This window comes from Sphaeramia orbicularis, unplaced genomic scaffold (genome assembly GCF_902148855.1).
Source record: "Sphaeramia orbicularis unplaced genomic scaffold, fSphaOr1.1, whole genome shotgun sequence".
NCBI classification, from domain to species: Eukaryota; Metazoa; Chordata; class Actinopteri; order Kurtiformes; family Apogonidae; genus Sphaeramia; species Sphaeramia orbicularis.
In genome coordinates, this window is record NW_021941646.1 from 82,283 (window position 1) to 103,729 (window position 21,447).

General features: G+C 40.2%; 1 protein-coding gene and 1 pseudogene across 1 annotated transcript in view; both read right to left on the minus strand.

Annotated features, from left to right (window-relative positions):
- Nucleotides 1-15,245, minus strand: part of LOC115416696 (X-linked retinitis pigmentosa GTPase regulator-like) — a 28,729-nt gene extending 13,484 nt beyond the window's left edge. Inside the window, exons 1-4 of the mRNA XM_030130543.1 lie at nucleotides 15,235-15,245; nucleotides 5,819-5,984; nucleotides 2,808-2,933; nucleotides 1,804-1,896 (exon numbers count right to left, since the gene is read on the minus strand). Of these exons, the coding sequence (XP_029986403.1) occupies nucleotides 1,804-1,896; nucleotides 2,808-2,933; nucleotides 5,819-5,849 (250 nt within the window). The 5' untranslated portion in view covers nucleotides 5,850-5,984; nucleotides 15,235-15,245. The remainder of the gene's footprint in view (nucleotides 1-1,803; nucleotides 1,897-2,807; nucleotides 2,934-5,818; nucleotides 5,985-15,234) is intronic.
- LOC115416690 (tubulin alpha chain-like) lies at nucleotides 7,814-20,541 on the minus strand (annotated as a pseudogene).
- Between the last annotated feature and the right edge of the window lie 906 nt (nucleotides 20,542-21,447).

Here is a 21,447-nt window from a genome sequence, read left to right on the forward strand (position 1 = left end):
CAATCAGATCTGTACAAAATTCAAATTCACACTTGATATCATTGATACTGATTTATTGGATCAATCCACTTCCTATCTGTTAGAATGGGAACATTTTTCAAAGTGGCACCAAATCCAGAATCAGATCCGGATCCAAATAATTTCACTGACTTTTGATGACATCATCATACAGAAGCTGAATACCAAGTCTGAAGTCAATCAGAACTGGAGTTTCAGAGAAGAAGACGATTGAAAGTTTTGTAACGGACAACAGAGGATGACAGACGACGGCAGACGACAGACGACGGCAGACGACAGACGACGGCAGACGACAGACGACAGACGACGACAGACGACAGACGACGACAGACGACGACAGCAGACGACGGCAGACGACAGACGACGGCAGACGACAGACGACGGCAGACGACGACAGACGACGGCAGACGACAGAAGACGACGGCAGACGACAGAAGACGGCAGACGACGGCAGACGACAGAAGACGACGGCAGACGACAGACGACGGCAGACGACGACAGACGACGGCAGACGACGGCAGACGACAGAAGACGACGGCAGACGACGGCAGACGACAGACGACGGCAGACGACAGAAGACGACGGCAGACGACAGAAGACGGCAGACGACGGCAGACGACAGAAGACGACGGCAGACGACAGACGACGGCAGACGACGACAGACGACGGCAGACGACGGCAGACGACAGAAGACGACGGCAGACGACAGACGACGGCAGACGACAGAAGACGACGGCAGACGACGGCAGACGACGACAGACGACGGCAGACGACAGAAGACGACGGCAGACGACAGAAGACGACGGCAGACGACGACAGACGACGGCAGACGACAGACGACGACGGCAGATGACGGCAGACGACAGAAGACGACGGCAGACGACGGCAGACGACAGAAGACGACGGCAGACGACAGACGACGGCAGACGACGACAGACGACGGTAGACGACGACGGCAGATGACGGCAGACGACAGAAGACGACGGCAGACGACGACAGACGACGGCAGACAATGACAGACGATGACAGACGACAATAGCTTACAGCCTGTTGGCCAGTAAGCTAAAAACAGTGTAAAGGACCATTTCAGACTGACCTTTTTAAAAACAGGACCATTTCAGACTGTCCTTTTTAAAAACAGGACCATTTCAGACTGACCTTTTTTAAAAACAGGACCATTTCAGACTGACCTTTTTTAAAAACAGGACCATTTCAGACTGTCCTTTTTAAAAACAGGACCATTTCAGACTGACCTTTTTTAAAAACAGGACCATTTCAGACTGACCTTTTTTAAAAACAGGACCATTTCAGACTGACCTTTTTTAAAAACAGGACCATTTCAGACTGACCTTTTTAAAAACAGGACCATTTCAGACTGTCCTTTTTAAAAACAGGACCATTTCAGACTGACCTTTTTTAAAAACAGGACCATTTCAGACTGACCTTTTTAAAAACAGGACCATTTCAGACTGTCCTTTTTTAAAAACAGGACCATTTCAGACTGACCTTTTTAAAAACAGGACCATTTCAGACTGTCCTTTTTAAAAACAGGACCATTTCAGACTGTCCTTTTTAAAAACAGGACCATTTCAGACTGACCTTTTTAAAAACAGGACCATTTCAGACTGTCCTTTTTAAAAACAGGACCATTTCACACTGACCTTTTTAAAAACAGGACCATTTCAGACTGACCTTTTTAAAAACAGGACCATTTCAGACTGACCTTTTTAAAAACAGGACCATTTCAGACTGACCTTTTTAAAAACAGGACCATTTCAGACTGACCTTTGACACAGGTGGGCTTGTTTACCGTCACTTTGGATCCCAAACCCAGTTGGCCCCAGTTGTTGCTGCCAAACATGAAGAGTTTCCCATTTTCTGTGGAGACAAAGACAGCAGCTGATGTCTGTGTTCATGCCAGCTGACACATCTGGACAAAACTCAGATTCAGTCCCACACTTCTGTGTGCAGCATGTGTTCCAAGTCCAAAACCAAAACTTTAACAGGTTCGCACTAGGGATGGAAACAGATGAAAATGTCATATCATGGTTATTGTGACCAAAATTATCACAGTTCTCATTATTATCACGGTATTATTGAAATTGTGCTCAAAATGTTCAAAAAGTACTGATACACACACTGAAAGAATTGAACCAAGCTGTATTTAAAATAAAATTAAATTAAATAAAATAACAGTCCCACTGTCCCTTCTGTGTCAGAACCATTCCCATATTAACCCTTAGTGGTCTGAGTCTATTCTGTCTGTTTTTCAATCCTTTTGATTTGGCCTTTATATACTATAGAAACAAATGTTTACTATACCCATGTTTGGATCTGTTTTTTCAGCACAACTTCATCTATATCATCTGTCTATTATTTTTTCACTTTAACCAACTATAAAAACATAAAAATACATAAAATGTGATTTGAAAAATGTATGTAATTTATTGCATAAATAACACACAGATGTTTAACGAACCTTTTCAAAGATTTTAAAAGTGAATATTGGTTCCAAATATTAGGGATAGAAAATTAAAATTGTAATAAATTAAAACTATGCTCATATATTTGACATTAAAGCAGATCTTTCCATCGGGTTTTTTCCCTAAAAGTGCGGTAATCAAACACAGTTATCATGGGAATTAGAATCTAAATGCTAATACTAACCGTCTGTGATTTTACCACCGTTTATCGTTATACCGGTGATCGTTCCATCCCTAGTTCACACCATGAAAATGCACTTCCATTCAAAGAACATTCCAGTGTAAATGGTGTGAAAAGTCTCTTACCGGTGATTAAGGCTGTGTGCTCGTCCCCACAGGCGATTTTCAGAGGCACGTCGTTTTTCAACCAAAATTTACTGGGGATATTTTCAGCAAATTTGCTTTTTCCAAAAGTAAAAACAGCTCCAGATTCTAGAAAAAAGACCAAAGTACATGAGAAAAGAGGGAATCGAAGGCAAAGTAAAGAAGTCACAGAGGGGAAAAAGGTGCAGTTTGATCTGGTGCAAATAAGAACCATTTGCAAACTGATTTAGTGCTAACTCATGTTGGTTCATTGCAGATGTTTGGTTGTTTTTGTTTTATTTCAGTGAAATTGTTTTCCTTGCTACTTTTAAATGTCTTTTTTTTTGCTTACTGTTAAAATGCTTCAAAGTCTTTTCCTTAAATAGAGGGATGACAGTGCTGTAGACATCACACTGTCCTCTAAATGACTGTGCACGTCCAAACCGGTCCATGTGTGATTGGACAGTTTATAAAGTAGAAATCCACATCATTACACTTTAGTGGTCACCTTCATTCCAGCTCTTCATCATGACTTCATACATTTCGTTGACACAAGTCAGTCCAAGTCAAGGCTGTGAAACTATTTTAAATGTTTTAATGATGAGGAGGGCTGGTCAAACCCAGGGTTATTCATCTGAATAAAAGACCCAAAAATCAGTCAAACTGGTGACGAACATAAGAAAAGGAACCATCCACAGTGATCAAAAAAATACATTAGGAAGTGAGTTCAATTTGACCATAGGACAAAAGAGGGGGTTAAAAATGCAGAAAAGTCCATGTCAAAGTTAATTAGAAATATCCAGTAAAAAAGGAAAAACAACATGGTATTAAAACCTGGTACACATGTTTGATTATTAACCTTTATTTTACCAGGAAAAAGGCACATTGAGATTGTCCTGGCCCAGACAGCAGCAGCAAAAACAACAGAAAATAGACATTTCATCCATACATTCACACTATAAACACAGATAAAACACAGAGTAAAACTCAGTTCTAAAACCAGACATTAAACCAGGGCTGTCCAACTCCTGTTAGTTCAGTTCCACATTCAGCTACATTTGATCTGCAGTGGGCCCAACCAGTCAAATAAGAACAGAATAATATAGAAATAATGTCAACTCCAAACTGTTCTCTATGTTTTAGAGCGAAAAAGTAAATTTACATTATGAAAAAGTTTACGTCTGCAAACTATCCTTTCAAAAGATGTGAATAACATGAACAAACTGAAAAAAAAAAGCCTAATTTTAACCATATTCTGCCTCATTTCCACATGTACATTATAATTTACAGATCACAGTGGATCTACAAACACACAGAACATTTAGAAACAGGCAGAATATTGTTAGGCAGCCATGTCAGCGTTTCCACTAATGATCCCTGTGCAAAAACTAGGATCACTATTATTTATTGGATAGTTTAGCATCAGACTAAAGAGGAAAGAACAATATAGAATTGTTCTTTCTGTATAAAAATGCTTATTATTAGAAAACTGTTGATTTAAACAGTGACGTGTGACACTCTTAACACTTTCATGCATGAATTATAAGAACCTTAATCAAGATTTTTTCCTCAGTGTTTTTATTCCTCTTCAAGCATGAAAAAAAATAATACAATTGAGTTTTCATGAACCTGTTTTTCAAAAATGTCCTCTCAGCTGAAAACGATGTTAATTTTAGACGCAAGGAAACGTGTTTACTGATTTACTTTGAGAAAATGATGAAATAAAAACATTTTTAATGCTGCTAATCTGATATTTTCTCACATTTTAACATAACTACATGGATATAATATGCAAAAAAAAATTATAAACAAACAAACAAAACAAAACTGTTAATTACAGTCTAATAACAATTAGCATTAGCATGTAACTGCATAAACAGCAAAGTTACAATAATGGTCTGAATGTCAGTGTATTATTATGGGATGGTGCATAAGTGTCTACTGTGTTGGCTAATATGGAACTAAAACAACAAATTCTTTATTCTTCTATTTTGGTTTTAATTATTCTTCTGTACAACACTTTGGTCCACTGCGGCTGTTACAAAGTGCTTTACAAATAAAGTTGGATTGGATAAATACGCATGATCCCTATTAAATAAACCAATAAATTACACTAAATAAATAACTAGAACAGCTGTCCACTGTGGTGACCACTATGCATCAAAGGGTTCATGTATGTGTTGGTGGAACAGAAGCAGGATGGATCAGCACCATACTCCAGATTGAACCTGTACAAATAAAACATGTGATATGGAGGAGAGAATCTGGGAAGAAAAACTGGGGAATCCAAAAGAAGAGAAGATTTGTTTTTCAGCTCAGTTCAGTTCAAATAGAACTTGTCCATTTGTGACATGAAAATATAGCATTAATTGTGCTGAAATGGTTCATTTTTGAGCTGAAAACATAGTTCATATGAGCATCAACATGTTGAACAGAACTGAAATCCTGTCCATTTGAACAACTGTCATTTACCAACACAAAGTTCCTTTGGATTCACTGAGACTGATTTAATATGAACACAGACACAGAAGAGCTGTGAACACATGTGAACCAACAACAACAACGTTATACTTTGGAAATACTGAAGAAAAGTACCTCAGTACACTTCTGAACTAACTCTACTTTTTTGCTGCTTCACACTCGCTCTGTTTTCTTGTCTAAATAATAACAGGAGTCATCTCCACATCAGCCTGTGTTCAACACCTACAAAAACAGACCGAAACTGGGCTCACATTTCATTACGGACCACTTTCCAAAACCAACTTTTACAGAACTTAGAAACGTAAAGTAAGTGTCTAAAAGTACAATGCAGCAGCTGGAAGTGTTCAACAAATCCAAAACACGCACTTAAGGAACTGTTAACACGTAGAATGTATGTGTTTTCTTCTCCGTTAGCATGTGAGCTAAAGCTAATGCGAGTGCAAATGCAGGTTTCCTGGTGTTTTGGAAAAGAAAACACGCAGTTAGAAAAGCTCCTGCGGTTTCAAATGTTGGATAGAAGTGTGTTCTTTTACCTGGGATCTCCTCTTCCGCCTCCCCTGCCATCTCTGCGGGACTTTAATCCGCTTTGCTCCGCGTCGTGGGCGTGTTGGTGCCGCGGCAGCTTTCAACCCGGAAGTAAACAGGGCGTCTCCTAGGCTACGGCCAGACCACGTGACCGTTATTTACGGACGTGATTCTCTTTTTTAATTTTTTTTTTTTTTTTTAATGGTTGTATCTGTTTAGTTTATTTTAACTAACGTATTCTTAACTTTCTAAGCTATTCGACAGTTAAGGTTTTTTTAATCCTTTAACTTTATTAATCAAAATCTGGACATACATTCCGAAGAATTACAGAAAATATATATATTTTTTCCAGACTGAGCATCCATATCAACCTTATACTGAAACAGAATTTGTAAAGAACATTATGTAAAAATAAATAAATAAATAACAAAAATAAAAGAAAGAGGTCAATATATTTAAATTTTCATACACAATCAAGGCTTGTTTGGTTTTTACATGTTTCAGTGTTTTTTTTAAATTTGTTATTTCATTCATATAAATTGAAAACAGTGGGTGGTTCTTCATAAATCTACATCTGTGGATAAATCTAGGATATCTATAAATCTGGATTTTATTCATTTTAGTCTGATTCATCCCCCACAAATTCACCAAATTGAAACTTTTTCTTTTTTACTAATCAAATAAAACTGTTTTTATATATACTTCTATTTGCGTGTCAAATCAAACTTCAAAAATCAAAATTCTTCTCTGTGTTTAATCTCACCTATTGTGCTTTAAATGTTTGGACCTCAAATTAATATGGTGGATGTGACAGGCATAATTTGAGTCACTTGTATTTATATTATTATTATTGTATCGTATTATTAAAATCAGTGTTAGTGCAGTTACTGAGGACGCCTGAATACTTCTGGTTTGGTGAATACAAGAGCACAGAAGTTTAAAGTTTCAGCTACATCCATGTTTTTTATTTCGAGCATTTACAGAACACGTGCAAATTCTAAATTCCACTATCATTCATTTACACTCGAAAAGGAGTGTGGGAAGAAGAAAAACTTATTTAATCCCACCCCCATTCTCATCATCAAATAACATCATAACGTTTTGAAAACTCACTCCTGTCCTTAGACTTCAGAACAATGAAACAAAAAAGTCATTATCACACCTGAACACTAGATGGAGACCTTTCATCATTAACATTAGTGTATCTGTTCATGTTGGGGTGATTTATGGAGAGGATGATCATTTGAAAAAGTCATCCCTTTGGACTTTGTTGTCTTCATTTATCTCACTGAGGACATGAGTTAATAAATAAAACTAAATAATCCAATGAACAGAAGCATAGATTTTTTTTTTTTTCAGGTGACTTTTTTCTGTCAAAAGACCCTGAACTGATTCCTTCCAAACAATTTACTGAACGGAAAAGTGTTGAGGATGGAAAGCAGATTTAAGCTTTGGTCCTTTAGAGGCGTCACTACGGTGGCCCAGAGGTGCAACAGCCCAAAAAATTATCCACTATAAGAAAAAAAAAAAAAAAAAAAAAAAGAGAACAGCCCAAAAAATTATCCACTATTACTAGGGTAATAGAATACCAATATACAAAATACTCAACATTTTTTACTCACCTTATTTTGAGCTTATTTTCCTTTTGTCAGTCGACACATGAATGCGTTCATACATCTATTTGTTTACTGATATTATTCTCACTTCAGGTCCAAGTCAACTGTGAAACTTCAGAGAAATATTCACATCAAACCATTCTGAACCCTTCATGCTGTGTCTACCACCCCCCCACTAACCCCCCACCCCACCCCACCCCGTTCATCCTCGCTGAATCCCAAACCCCATCTGATCCCTGACTGAAGAAGAAGACACCAAAAATGGACTGGATTTTTTTTTATTCATCTGAACACAAATGAGGCAGGACACTCACTATAATGTGCACCATCACAGTCAGTCCACAACAGTGCATCCACATTTTTTTAATGTTCAACTTTTTTTCTGTCAGTGTTCTACAGCGGCCCCACAGTGAACCTAGTACTCCTCCCCTTCGTCGTCTTCCTGGTCGATGCTGTCGGTGCCCACCTCCTCATAATCCTTCTCCAGGGCTGCCATGTCCTCTCTGGCCTCAGAGAACTCTCCCTCCTCCATGCCCTCTCCTACGTACCAGTGGACGAAGGCTCTCTTGGCGTACATCAGGTCAAACTTGTGGTCCAGTCGAGCCCAGGCCTCAGCGATGGCCGTGGTGTTGCTCAGCATGCACACGGCTCTCTGCACTTTGGCCAGGTCTCCTCCAGGAACCACAGTGGGAGGCTGGTAGTTAATGCCCACCTGAGATAAAGAAGAGAGAAAAACCAACACAACGTTAGAGAAAAGGATTCAAAACGGACCAAACAAACTGAAGAAGAAGTACAAGAAACAAACAAGAAATTAACACCATGAACAAAAAGAAGAAAAAGTCAGCAGACACATGTATACACACACACATTATATATATATATATATATGTTTATAGATGGATAATGTGCAAAAGTCAAATGGATTGTATGTTCAGTAGGATGGATGGGTTTGTTTGGCTTCAGCTGCACTGACTGCAGTGTGCTGCTGGAGCCTCATGGTGATGACACTGGGGGGGGGTTCCACAGTGCCTGACCCACTACGTTCATCTGTGCACAGATATTGCTTCTGCGTGTCAGGGAAGTGCGCTGTTTTGCCAATAAGAAGCCCTGGATCACCAGAGGTGAAAGCAGTCCTCAACTGGAAAAAGAGAGCAGACCTGGAGGAGGTAAGGAGAGTCCAGAAAGAAGTGACCAAAGGCCTAAGGGAGGTGTAAATAATCAACAATAAATAATTAATAAATACCAATGCAGACTAAAAGACCCTAATGGTTCTGCTAATATTTAAAAAAAAAAAGAGAAAAAAAATCCTATAAAATGACTAAAATTGCTTCTGTCAGAGTTTAAAAGTGTGATAGCTGAAGGAATAAAAGTGTAAAGTCAAACTGGTTTTAATTCTCTGTGGGAAAGAACATGGAGGAAGGAGAAAAGGACCACAAACGTGAGTTCAGAGGTCACAGCACAGATCAGTGGTCAGGTCCACACTGGGCTCAGCTGGGTTCTGTCATCGTGCACACGGTTCTGAACGGCTGCAGCTGTCTCCAATCACACAGCACCGACGCAACGGATAAAAGGGCGGAGCAGACGGCGCTGCAGCTCCGATGCAAACCACAGACTGATGACGACAGACGTTTGGAAACTGCAGAGGGAGGGGCTGCTCAGACCGTCTGTGAACTAGTTCATGTGCTGCACTAGAGCTGCCATCATCTGATCATAACGACAGTGACATGAATGTGCTGTTGTGTGTGAGCACAAACAGGCTTTAACTTAGAGCTGCAGCGGTGGGTGGGTTCTGTTAAACAGGTGGGTTATTTGTGCTTTATGTTCAATATAATCATGTATTTTAAATGTAAACTGCCTGGGCACAGGATTCCAGATGTCCAATTATGTCGGTTAATTATAGTTATACTAGTGTGCGTGTGTGTGTGTGTGTGTGTTGGGTTTAAATGTTGTCAACTGAGTGTAATTAATTGGGTTTTCTGTTTCTGCTTATTTTATTTATTCAGATGTGTTAAATATATTATATATTTCTTGTTAATCAATTTAAATTAAGCAATTTTTGTACCTTATTTTATCTACATGTAAATATCTATTTTTCTATATAATGGTGATTTTGTATTTATAGCATTTTGCTCTTTTTGGTCAATTAATTGTTGGTTTCTGTGTTTGTTTAAAGGTTTTCCACCTAAAGGTTAAAGACCATTACTGCATTCAGTGTATGTGCACCAAACCACCTGTGCCTCTGAACTGTAATAAAAGAAAAAAAAAAAAAAAAAAAAAAAAAAAAAAGAGGAAAAAGTCGTCCTGGGAATCTTGAGTGAAGTCCTTGTTGTCCAAACCTCCTCCAGACGTCTGTGCCGTTATTCAAGTTGGAGCAAACAGCAAAAGTCAAACAAATCAGAACTTGACAAAAAGATTTAGAAGATGTGTAGGTTCTCCTCTGAGGAGCATAGTAACGCCTGAAGGCATCAAGGCAAACTTCAGATGGAACACATGGCATGGCGGGCTGTCCTCACCACCTGAAGCTCCCAGAGGGAACACAAGCCTGACTCCAGTGATCTGGAAGCATATTTTTACAATAGCATGCAGACTGTTCTTGTCTTTCAGAGTTAAAACACTGAACCAACAGACAAAAGAAAAAGTTAAAAGGCTTCCAATTAATGAACAATAAAAGTTTCTTCAAATCTTCTCACTGACATTAAGAGTTCAGTGTCTGGTCCTGACCTCATCTGCCCCAGGCGACTCAGCGTCTGTGCTGAGCAGCTGAGTGATCCTCTGCAGCACGTCTTCAACCTGAGCCTGCACCTGGGGCAGGACCCCTGATCACAGAACACCATGGGGGTTTGTCGGGGGGTCCGGGGGCATCCTCCCCCACAAAACTTTGAAATTTACAACTCTCTGAAACATCATTTCCTACATTTTGAGGGGCAAATTTTGAGGAGTGAAGCCAAGTGTTTGTCTTTGTTACAACAATGATTAAAAGCAGAAACTGTTTGTTTTTTTTTTTAATTTGTGAATGGTTATTATTGATGGGAATTACTGCATACGGGAACTTGACACAAACTGATACTCAGAGACGCAGACATGATCGTTGAAAAATATTCACTTGCACGAAATTAGGGATAGTCGGAGCGGCACTGACACCACACACACACACACACACACACACACACACACACACACACAAACTAAAGTTTAGATCTGATTTTCCACCGGTGATGGGTCCGTTTAATTAAGATAAACTGACTGAAGTCTCATTGTCAGCCAATGAGCGTAAGGTAAGTGATGTTGGTGGGCGGGGTCAGACAATACCAATGCACACAAAGGGGTGTGGCTTCTATCGTTCTCATTTCCTGTCTGCAGAGCTTTGAGCCAAGACAAAGGAATAGATTTTTCAAATTCAAATCTCATCATCATTACACTGGATGATCACACACACACACACACACACACACACACACAAACACTGCTACGCTGGTTGAAAGACAGCGTCACGGGTCAAATCTCAGCGTTGGGGCCCCCCAGGAACAGCGTCAGGGACCCCAACGTTCAATGACACTAGCGAGAACCCTGAAGAGGAACATCCAGCACCTGAATAAGATCAAGAAGGTGGGCTCTGTGGTGGGCCTAAAGCTGGACTCCGTAGAGGTGGGAACAGAACAGAACCCTGTCCAGACTGAAGCTGGACTCCGTAGAGGTGGGAACAGAACAGAACCCTGTCCATACTGAAGCTGGACTCCGTAGAGGTGGGAACAGAACAGAACCCTGTCCAGACTGAAGCTGGACTCCGTAGAGGTGGGAACAGAACAGAACCCTGTCCAGACTGAAGCTGGACTCCGTAGAGGTGGGAACAGAACAGAACCCTGTCCAGACTGAAGCTGGACTCCGTAGAGGTGGGAACAGAACAGAACCCTGTCCAGACTGAAGCTGGACTCCGTAGAGGTGGGAACAGAACAGAACCCTGTCCAGACTGAAGCTGGACTCCGTAGAGGTGGGAACAGAACAGAACCCTGTCCAGACTGAAGCTGGACTCCGTAGAGGTGGGAACAGAACAGAACCCTGTCCATACTGAAGCTGGACTCCGTAGAGGTGGGAACAGAACAGAACCCTGTCCAGACTGAAGCTGGACTCCGCAGAGGTGGGAACAGAACAGAACCCTGTCCAGACTGAAGCTGGACTCCGTAGAGGTGGGAACAGAACAGAACCCTGTCCAGACTGAAGCTGGACTCCGCAGAGGTGGGAACAGAACAGAACCCTGTCCAGACTGAAGCTGGACTCCGCAGAGGTGGGAACAGAACAGAACCCTGTCCAGACTGAAGCTGGACTCCGTAGAGGTGGGAACAGAACAGAACCCTGTCCAGACTGAAGCTGGACTCCGTAGAGGTGGGAACAGAACAGAACCCTGTCCAGACTGAAGCTGGACTCCGTAGAGGTGGGAACAGAACAGAACCCTGTCCAGACTGAAGCTGGACTCCGCAGAGGTGGGAACAGAACAGAACCCTGTCCAGACTGAAGCTGGACTCCGTAGAGGTGGGAACAGAACAGAACCCTGTCCAGACTGAAGCTGGACTCCGCAGAGGTGGGAACAGAACAGAACCCTGTCCAGACTGAAGCTGGACTCCGCAGAGGTGGGAACAGAACAGAACCCTGTCCAGACTGAAGCTGGACTCCGTAGAGGTGGGAACAGAACAGAACCCTGTCCAGACTGAAGCTGGCCTCCGTAGAGGTGGGAACAGAACAGAACCCTGTCCAGACTGAAGCTGGACTCCGCAGAGGTGGGAACAGAACAGAACCCTGTCCAGACTGAAGCTGGACTCCGCAGAGGTGGGAACAGAACAGAACCCTGTCCAGACTGAAGCTGGACTCCGTAGAGGTGGGAACAGAACAGAACCCTGTCCAGACTGAAGCTGGACTCCGCAGAGGTGGGAACAGAACAGAACCCTGTCCAGACTGAAGCTGGACTCCGTAGAGGTGGGAACAGAACAGAACCCTGTCCAGACTGAAGCTGGACTCCGTAGAGGTGGGAACAGAACAGAACCCTGTCCAGACTGAAGCTGGACTCCACAGAGGTGGGAACAGAACAGAACCCTGTCCAGACTGAAGCTGGACTCCACAGAGGTGGGAACAGAACAGAACCCTGTCCAGACTGAAGCTGGACTCCACAGAGGTGGGAACAGAACAGAACCCTGTCCAGACTGAAGCTGGACTCCACAGAGGTGGGAACAGAACAGAACCCTGTCCAGACTGAAGCTGGACTCCACAGAGGTGGGAACAGAACAGAACCCTGTCCAGACTGAGGGCAGTCATGCAGGATGTCATCCACCCATTACTCAGTGTCCTGTGTCAGCAGAGGAACACCTTTAGTGACAGACTGCGCTCATTGAGCTGCTCCAACACAAGATATGCAAAGTCGTTTGTCCCTCGTTACAATAAGACTATATAAGTCTTTAAGTGGGAGGGGAGGTGGGAGGAGACGGGAGGAGGAGCAGCTGGGTGGGGGTGTATAGGAGGGAGGAGCTCAGGAACACTTCTGTCCTCAGATGGGTTTCTATGATTTTATGTTTTTATGCTTTTATATTTTTATGTGATAGGTAGAAAACACATCTTGTCTTTTAAGTCTACTTCTATTGAATCTAAGTTATTCACAGCTACGTATACTCGGCATTTATTTATTTATTGAGTGTTGATGTGGTATGGCTGTTTGTGGAGCGGTGACTGTATTTTTGTATTCTGAATTTCCCCTAGGGGATTCATAAAGTAAATCTATCTATTGTCTGTGGCAGGACAGATTACCTTGAAGCCAGTGGGACACCAGTCCACAAACTGGATGGTGCGTTTGGTTTTGATGGTGGCGATGGCAGAGTTGACGTCCTTGGGCACCACGTCACCACGGTACAGGAGGCAGCAGGCCATGTATTTACCGTGGCGAGGATCACATTTCACCATCTGATTGGCCGGTTCGAAGCAGGCGTTGGTGATGTCGGCCACCGACAGCTGCTCATGATAGGCCTTCTCCGCTGAGATAACTGGAGCGTAGGTGGCCAGAGGGAAGTGGATCCGAGGGTAGGGGACCAGGTTGGTCTGGAACTCCGTCAGGTCCACGTTCAAGGCGCCGTCGAAGCGTAAAGAAGCGGTGATGGAGGAGACGATCTGTCCGATCAACCTGTTGAGGTTGGTGTAGGTGGGACGCTCGATGTCCAGGTTCCTGCGGCAGATGTCGTAGATGGCCTCGTTGTCCACCATGAAGGCGCAGTCGGAGTGCTCCAGGGTGGTGTGGGTGGTCAGGATGGAGTTGTAGGGCTCCACCACAGCTGTAGATACCTGAGGGGCCGGATAAACGGCAAACTCCAGCTTGGACTTTTTCCCGTAGTCCACAGAGAGACGCTCCATCAGCAGAGAGGTGAAGCCAGAGCCAGTTCCTCCTCCAAAGGAGTGGAAGATCAGGAAACCCTGGAGCCCTGTGCACTGGTCAGCCTGGAGGAAAGGAAGGGAGCAAAGGGTTCAGATACAACCAGGTTCTCAACATCCACTGCAGCTAGGGATGGAACCATTACCGGTATAACCGTAAACCGCGGGTAAACTTCCCCAAGGTTAGTATTACCGTTTAAATTCTAATTATCATGATAACCGTGTTTGATTACCACACGTTGAACACAAACTTGATCTGGAAAATGGTGGACCAATGGCTCTAAGGTTCCATCTGTAATGCACATCTGTATGTTTGACATTCACTGTTTTAGACTCATGTTGGTTCAGGTTCCACATTTAGACCAGGATGAGCTAAAGCGGATCTGAATCAGTCAAATAACAACAGAATCAACTAGAAATAATGACAAATACAAACGTTTCTCACACCATTACACTAAAAATACACTAAAGTACACTAAAAATATCCAAAAATACACTAAAATATACAAAAATGTGCAAAAATACACTAAAAATATACTAAAGTACACTAAAAATATCCAAAAATACACTAATATATACAAAAGACATGTAAAAAATACACTAAGAACATACTAAAGTTTACAAAAAATATGCAAAAATACACAAAAAATATACTAAAGTACACTAAAAATATGCAAAAATACACTAAAATATACAAAAGATATGTAAAAAATACACTAAGAACATACTAAAGTTTACAAAAAATATGCAAAAATACACTAAAAATATACTAAAGTACACTAAAAACATCCAAAAAATACACTAAAATATACAAAAGACATGTAAAAATACACTAAGAACATACTAAAGTTTACAAAAAATTAATTAAAAAAATATACTAAAGTACACAAAAATATACAAAAATATGCAAAAATACAATAAAACATCCTAAAGTATACTAAAAATAAGCAAAACTATACTAAAGTATACAAAAAAATATGCAAAAATACACTAAAAAGTTACAAAAGTATAAAGATCAACCGATTATCATCTCCGACATTTGGAAATTTGACGTATATCGGCATCTGCCTTTTGTTTTTTTAATCTGATGGGCCAATATCAAGAAATCAATTTCAAGCTGGGTTATTTGGGCTCAGATGCAATTTTTACACTTTCACTGCAAATGAATATCGGCTCCAAATATCGGTTATCGGCCTCCTCTAACTACTAATTATCAGTATCGGTCCTGAAAAATCCATATCAGTCAATCTGTAATTCTATTCAATATTCAACAATATTGCTGCAGGAATAAAATGTTTTTTTCCCTGAAAGAAAAGTGAATTTTGTGCAGAACAATTCCAGTGTCTAAAAAAGTTTGTAAAACAATTAAATACTTAAGTGTTGCACTCGGCACTAAAAAACACTTTTCCTTAAACAAAAATGCATGATGTCACTAAGTATTTGTTAACTGGTCATTATAGCCCTACTATTTGGAAATAGACTCATTTAGTTTTTTTTTTGTTTTTTTTAATTCCAGCTTCTTTAATTTGAATATTTTCTGCTTCATTTCCTGAACACATTTGCACAACAAACTAAACTAAGACCGGTCATTTTAACGGACCAAACAACAGATCAATAAAGTAACTGATCACTGGTGATGGCTGGTCGAACCCTGATGGAATGTGACAGGCAATGAAGACAGAATGCGCACCAGTTTACGAGTCCTGTCCAGAACCAGGTCCGATGATCTCTTTGCCGACCGTGTAGTGACCGCGGGCGTAGTTGTTGGCGGCGTCTTCTTTCCCGGTGATCAGCTGTTCAGGGTGGAAAAGCTGGCGGTAGGTTCCAGTTCGCACTTCATCTGAGGAAGAAACATAGAAAAGGGTTCAAAGTGATGAAGAGCAGCAGTTCCACACATGACCTTTAACCCTTTCATGCATGAATTATGAGAACCTTCATCAAGATTTTTTTTCCTGAGTGTTTTTATTCCTCTTTAGGCATGAAAAAAAAAACTGTGATTTTTTTTTTTTTTTTATGAACCTATTTTTCATGGAGTTACAAAATATCCACTCAGCCGGACACCACGTGTTTACTTTTTGAAGCTCAGAGACATGTATTTACTGACAAACTGTGTGAAAACTATTAAATAAAAGCATTTTTATCCTCCTGAGACTCAGCAATGCATTTCTGTCCTCTGTAGGGGACAAAAGTTTGACAGTTTTACTTGCTGTCCATTGCAAAGAACATTACATTAAAAAAATAAATAAATAAAAATAATTTTAAAAATATATCCGGAAAAAAAAACAAAAAAACAGTTGCATTATGCAGTTTCCAATCAAGACAATTGTTTAATGGAAAAACTCAAACATTTTCATTTTCTGGGCCTCAGGGGGTTAATGCTGCTAATCTGGTGTTTTCTCACATTTGAACAAACTATAATACTAGTTATTACTCACTCAGATAATATGCAAAAAAAAAAAATTTGGTTTAAAAAAAAAAAAAACTCTGTTAATTACAGTCTAATAACAATTAGTAATTGATTTAGAAAAAAGAACAGGGAAAGTTACAGGAATGTCAGTGTATTATTATGGGATGGTGCATTAGTGTCCACTGTGTTGGCTGATACGGAACTGAAACAACTAAACCCATGAATAAACAAGAGAACAACTGGAGAAGAACTGTCCACTGGAGGGACCACTGTGCACGAGGGACCGTCCTGGCCCGTGGCCTAGATGAATCTGAGGTGGGCGCTCAAATAAAGTTGAGTCAAACGTGTTGTACCTATGACGGTGGGCTCCAGGTCCACAAACACAGCTCTGGGGACATGTTTCCCAGCTCCGGTCTCACTGAAGAAGGTGTTGAAGGAGTCGTCTCCCCCTCCGATGGTCTTATCGCTGGGCATCTGACCGTCCGGCTGGATGCCGTGCTCCAGGCAGTACAGCTCCCAGCATGCATTGCCCATCTGGGCTCCGGCTTGGCCCACATGCATAGAAATACACTCACGCTGTAGAGAAAGGAAGGGGCAAAAATGTACTCAGAAACAGCTCATGTCCATGTGCATCTATGGTAATCATTAGACATTGATGGTGCACCAGTTTAGGCGCTGGACTGACCCAGATCACACTTATTACTGGGCTGACTTTGTTTTTGTATAAAGAAACATCCAGGAATAACCTTAGACCAAGGGCTGCTCGATTATAGAAAAAAAAATAATCACGATTATTTTAGCAATAATTGAAATCACGATTATTAAAAACGATTATTTGTTAACCTTAAAGTTGTTTATTTTTTTCTTGCAAAACAATGTAACATATACTCTTTAAATATAAATAAAGCTTTTAACCACTAAAACAAAGTATGTTCACTTTTGTATGAAACAAAAAAATCTTTGAATGCAAATAAGTGTACTGTAAATTCAAGTATGTTTCCTTTTGTAAACAAATAGTGCACTGGAATTAAACTGCTATAGACTTACCAAAGAACTGTAGCAATAAAAAAAAAAACTCATTTAAAGTGCAAATTATAAATTCAAGTATGTTCAGTGTAGTGTGAAACAGTAAATTCAGTGGTGTGCCGTGAGGTTTCAGTTAGGTTAATACGGGAGTTGCAGCGTAAAGAAATTCGGAGACTGAAGATTGCATTGCGGACGAAGTTGTAGACGGAGTTGTTTTTATGTGTTTAGTTTTTCATAAGATATGATAAAGGTCGCGGTGGTTAAACTTTAGATGGTTACAAAGGTTTGTTGTGTTAGCGGTCGGTGCGGACACAACTACGAAACACTTTTTGCACGTAATGGGTTTTTGCTCTTCATCAAACCCAAAGTGATTCCATACAATTGAATTGGACTTGCCTTTTTGTTTACCAAGCACTTCTGCTGTGATTCTCCTGCCGTTTTTCCAGACCACTAGGTACAACTTTCCTCTGGGGTGGACCTGCCGGCTAGCAGGCAGCAGTATCTTATAGGGGGGCGGGGCAGAGCAGCTCATGGGAGCTTGCGTGCATGTGAATTAAACAACTCAAAATTAATAATCGTTTTTTCTCGATTACATAATTTTTGTAATCATTGCGTGTAGTAATCGAAATTGTAATTGAATTCTGATTAATTGCACAGCCCTACTTAGACCTCTGACAAATAAGATAAAATATGCCAGATAGAGGGACGGGGAGTATTTAATCAAATGATTCAATGACTAAAACAATTACCAGCAATTTTCATAATTAACTAACACTTGTTTGTGTAATGTTTAACCTTTTCACGCATGAATTATCAGAACCTTAGTCGATATTTTTTTCCTGAATCTTTTTATTGCTCTTTAAGCATGAAAAAAACAATACGATTTAAAATTTTTTATGACCCTATTTTTTAAGGAGTTACAAAAATGTCCGCTCAGCTGGACCTCATGCTTTAAATTTTTGAAGCAAAAAGACACCATCATCAGAAAGTAGCAGTAGTAGTAGTAATTTATTTGTCCATTTAACCAACATGATATATCCATACATACAGTTTGGATTTCTATATTAAACATGGGTGAAAAGGGCTTAAACTGAAACAACAGCTTATTTATTGCCTATTTACAAGAAGGAAAGCTGCAGAAACAAAATGAGGAAAACAAGATGGCACTGTTTTAAACAATAATATAATAAAACAAATAATATAATCTAAGCAAAATCTTAGATTCATACTAATTATTGGCTTATTTATTCTAATACTTTATATTTATTGAATACCTTAGTTTAAAACATCCTATTAAATGTGGTGAGTGATGGGCATGTTTTTAATTCTTTATCAAATTAATATACCGTGTGTAGGCTATGAAATAAAAATATATTTCATTCAGCTAATCTGATGTTTTCTCACATTTTAAGTTTCTCTAATACTAGTTATTACTCACTTCATGGAGATAATATACAACAACAAAAAAAAAAGTTTTTGAGTGAGAAAACTGTTACTTACAGTCTAATAACAATTAGCAATGGATTTACACTGAAACATGTTAGTGCAGATCAGGTTTATCTAGAACAGCAAAGTTACAGTAAATGTATGAATGTCAGTTTGTGGGATGGTGCATAAGTGTCCACTGTGTTGGCTGATATGGAACTAAAACAACAAAAAGCATGACTATACAAGAGAACAGCTGGAGAAGAACTGTCCACTGAAGTGAACACTGTGTATGAAAGGGTTAAAGCAGGAGTCTGTGAGGTTTACAGAGCAAAGAGCCAGTTTGGAACCCGAACAGAAGAGAGAATCTGTCTGCAGCCATGAAAAAAAAGATTTAAACCCATCTATGTTCTATCTAGGGTTGTGTTGACCTCTCTTCGGACATTTCTAATTTTCTTTTTTTTTTTTTTTGAAAGGCTAGTTTGTAAATTTACACATTTTCATGTAATTTCACTTTTTTCCACTAAAACACATAGGAAAAAATTTGGAATTGTCATCATTTGTAGGTTATTTTTATAGTATTTTTACTGATCTGACCCACTTGAGACTAAAGTAGGGCTTTATATGGTCCTAAAGCAAAGGATTGACTGTTGATATCTTGAGTGTAATTTTTGCGTATCACAAATTTATCCAATGGACCGGACCAGTAAATTAATAACATAATAATATATAATTAATGCCAACTCCAAACCTTTCAATGTATTTTTTAGTGAAAAAAGTAAAATTACATGATGGAAACATTGACATTATAAACTGTCCTTTTCAAAATGTGAATAACATGAACAACCATGAAAAAACTTAAACTTATTAAGAAAAAAAAGTCCAATTTTAACTGTATTCTGCCTCTCCTAACCCTAACCCCCACCCTAACCCCAACCCCAGACGCATGTTTTACACCCTTGGTCTAAAAAACGTCCTCTTGAGCAACTTCACAATAGATGGGAAATCATCTTTTACAAATTATTTCCCTGATCTTGGACATGTTTACTAAGGGAGGGGAAGTCGGTGCATGCCCAGAACTCAGGTGATTACTTCCGGCATGTGACGTCATGAGTCACATGGCGGACGAGTGCAGATCTAAACCGTGTTGTGAATCCTCCCAAGCAGAGCAGCAACAGCAAAATCAGTTCAACAGGAAAATGGAAAAACACCGGGAGGTGGAGGGAGGGGGAGAGGGAGGGGGGGAGGGGGACCCAAACTATGGGGGCAGGAGGAGGTGCCCGCCCCCCCACCCCACCCACCTTTACATAATGTTGACGGACAGGGCGTTATCTGATGGCGCCTTCCGCATACGAAACACGCACAAACTTTGAGTTTTTCCTCTGGGATTTTCACTGCTATCAAACCCTCCACAGCTTTTCCAAGGATTTCAACTAAAAATACTAACATTAACAACCGACTTCACAGGTCAAATAGACATTTTTGGTCATTTTCTTCAACACTACAGGACCCAGCTGACGTCACGTGATACACTTTTTTTTTTTTTTTTTTTTACATTTTGTCACGAACTTTACATGAATTATTTTCTTTTACAGGTTTTGTTTTCTTTCCCAGTTTGGCATAAATAAAGTACGTGTATCTATTTAACAACTATTTAACATTCCACATTAACCTTTACAGTACTGACACATGTTCGCCTTTATATAAAGTTTTCCGAAGTGAAAATCTTCACAACAGCGGCCTTCCTTTTTTAGCTTAAAATAAACTATAAAAGTGGGTTATTCTTACCATTTTTCAGACTTTTTTCTCCTTCACTCCGACGTTGAAGAATCGGTTGTAAAGGCAGTTATGAGCTCGCGCCGCGGTGTGGGTTGTATATATACCTTCCTGAAAGGGGCGGGGCCAAAGCAAAGGTTTGAATTTCTATTGGCGGGAGCAAACGTTTAAACCATGATGCCTTCAGGGTCGAGTCGGAATATCCTAAATGATTCCCTTCCGTTTATATTCTTCTACTTGTCTTCATATTTAACTTAGTGGTAACACGTACCGACGAAACATAGTAGATATTATAGCGATAAAAGAGAAAATATTACAAAATTATCAAAGGAAAATCGTTACTTATTTGTAATGAAGTGCACTTCAGTCATATATTGTCGGAGGAACGTGAAGGTAGCTCAACGCAAACAGGCAGAAAACTGAGAACTGAAAAGTATACAAAAAACTAGAAGCACTCGGAGAGCGCAGACCTCCGCCAAGGCTGATCAGTGGCCCCCCCCGTGGGCCCCCCCACGCCAAGGAGGTTATGTTTTTGCCAGGGTTTGTCTGTCTGTCTGTTTGTCTGTCTGTTTGTCTGTCCGTTAGTGTGCAACATAACTCAAAAAGTTATGGACAGATTTGGATGAAATTTTTCAGGGTTTGTTGGAAATGCCCCCCCGCCCCCCGTGGGCCCCCCCACCCCCGATCACCACCAACATTTAATCATTTCTTCCTTATCCCATTTCCAACAAACCCTGAAAATTTCATCCAAATCTGTCCATAACGTTTTGAGTTCTGTTGCACACTAACGGACAGACAAACAGAACGACCCTGGCAAAAACAGAACCTCCTTGGCGGAGGTAATACTCCACTAAAACACACCCCGATTTTAAAATCTTCCTTTCAGAATTTGAAATATATATTACATCTTTAGAATTCATCTATAATAATAATAATAATACTAATAATAATAATAATAATAATAATATATAATAATAATAAT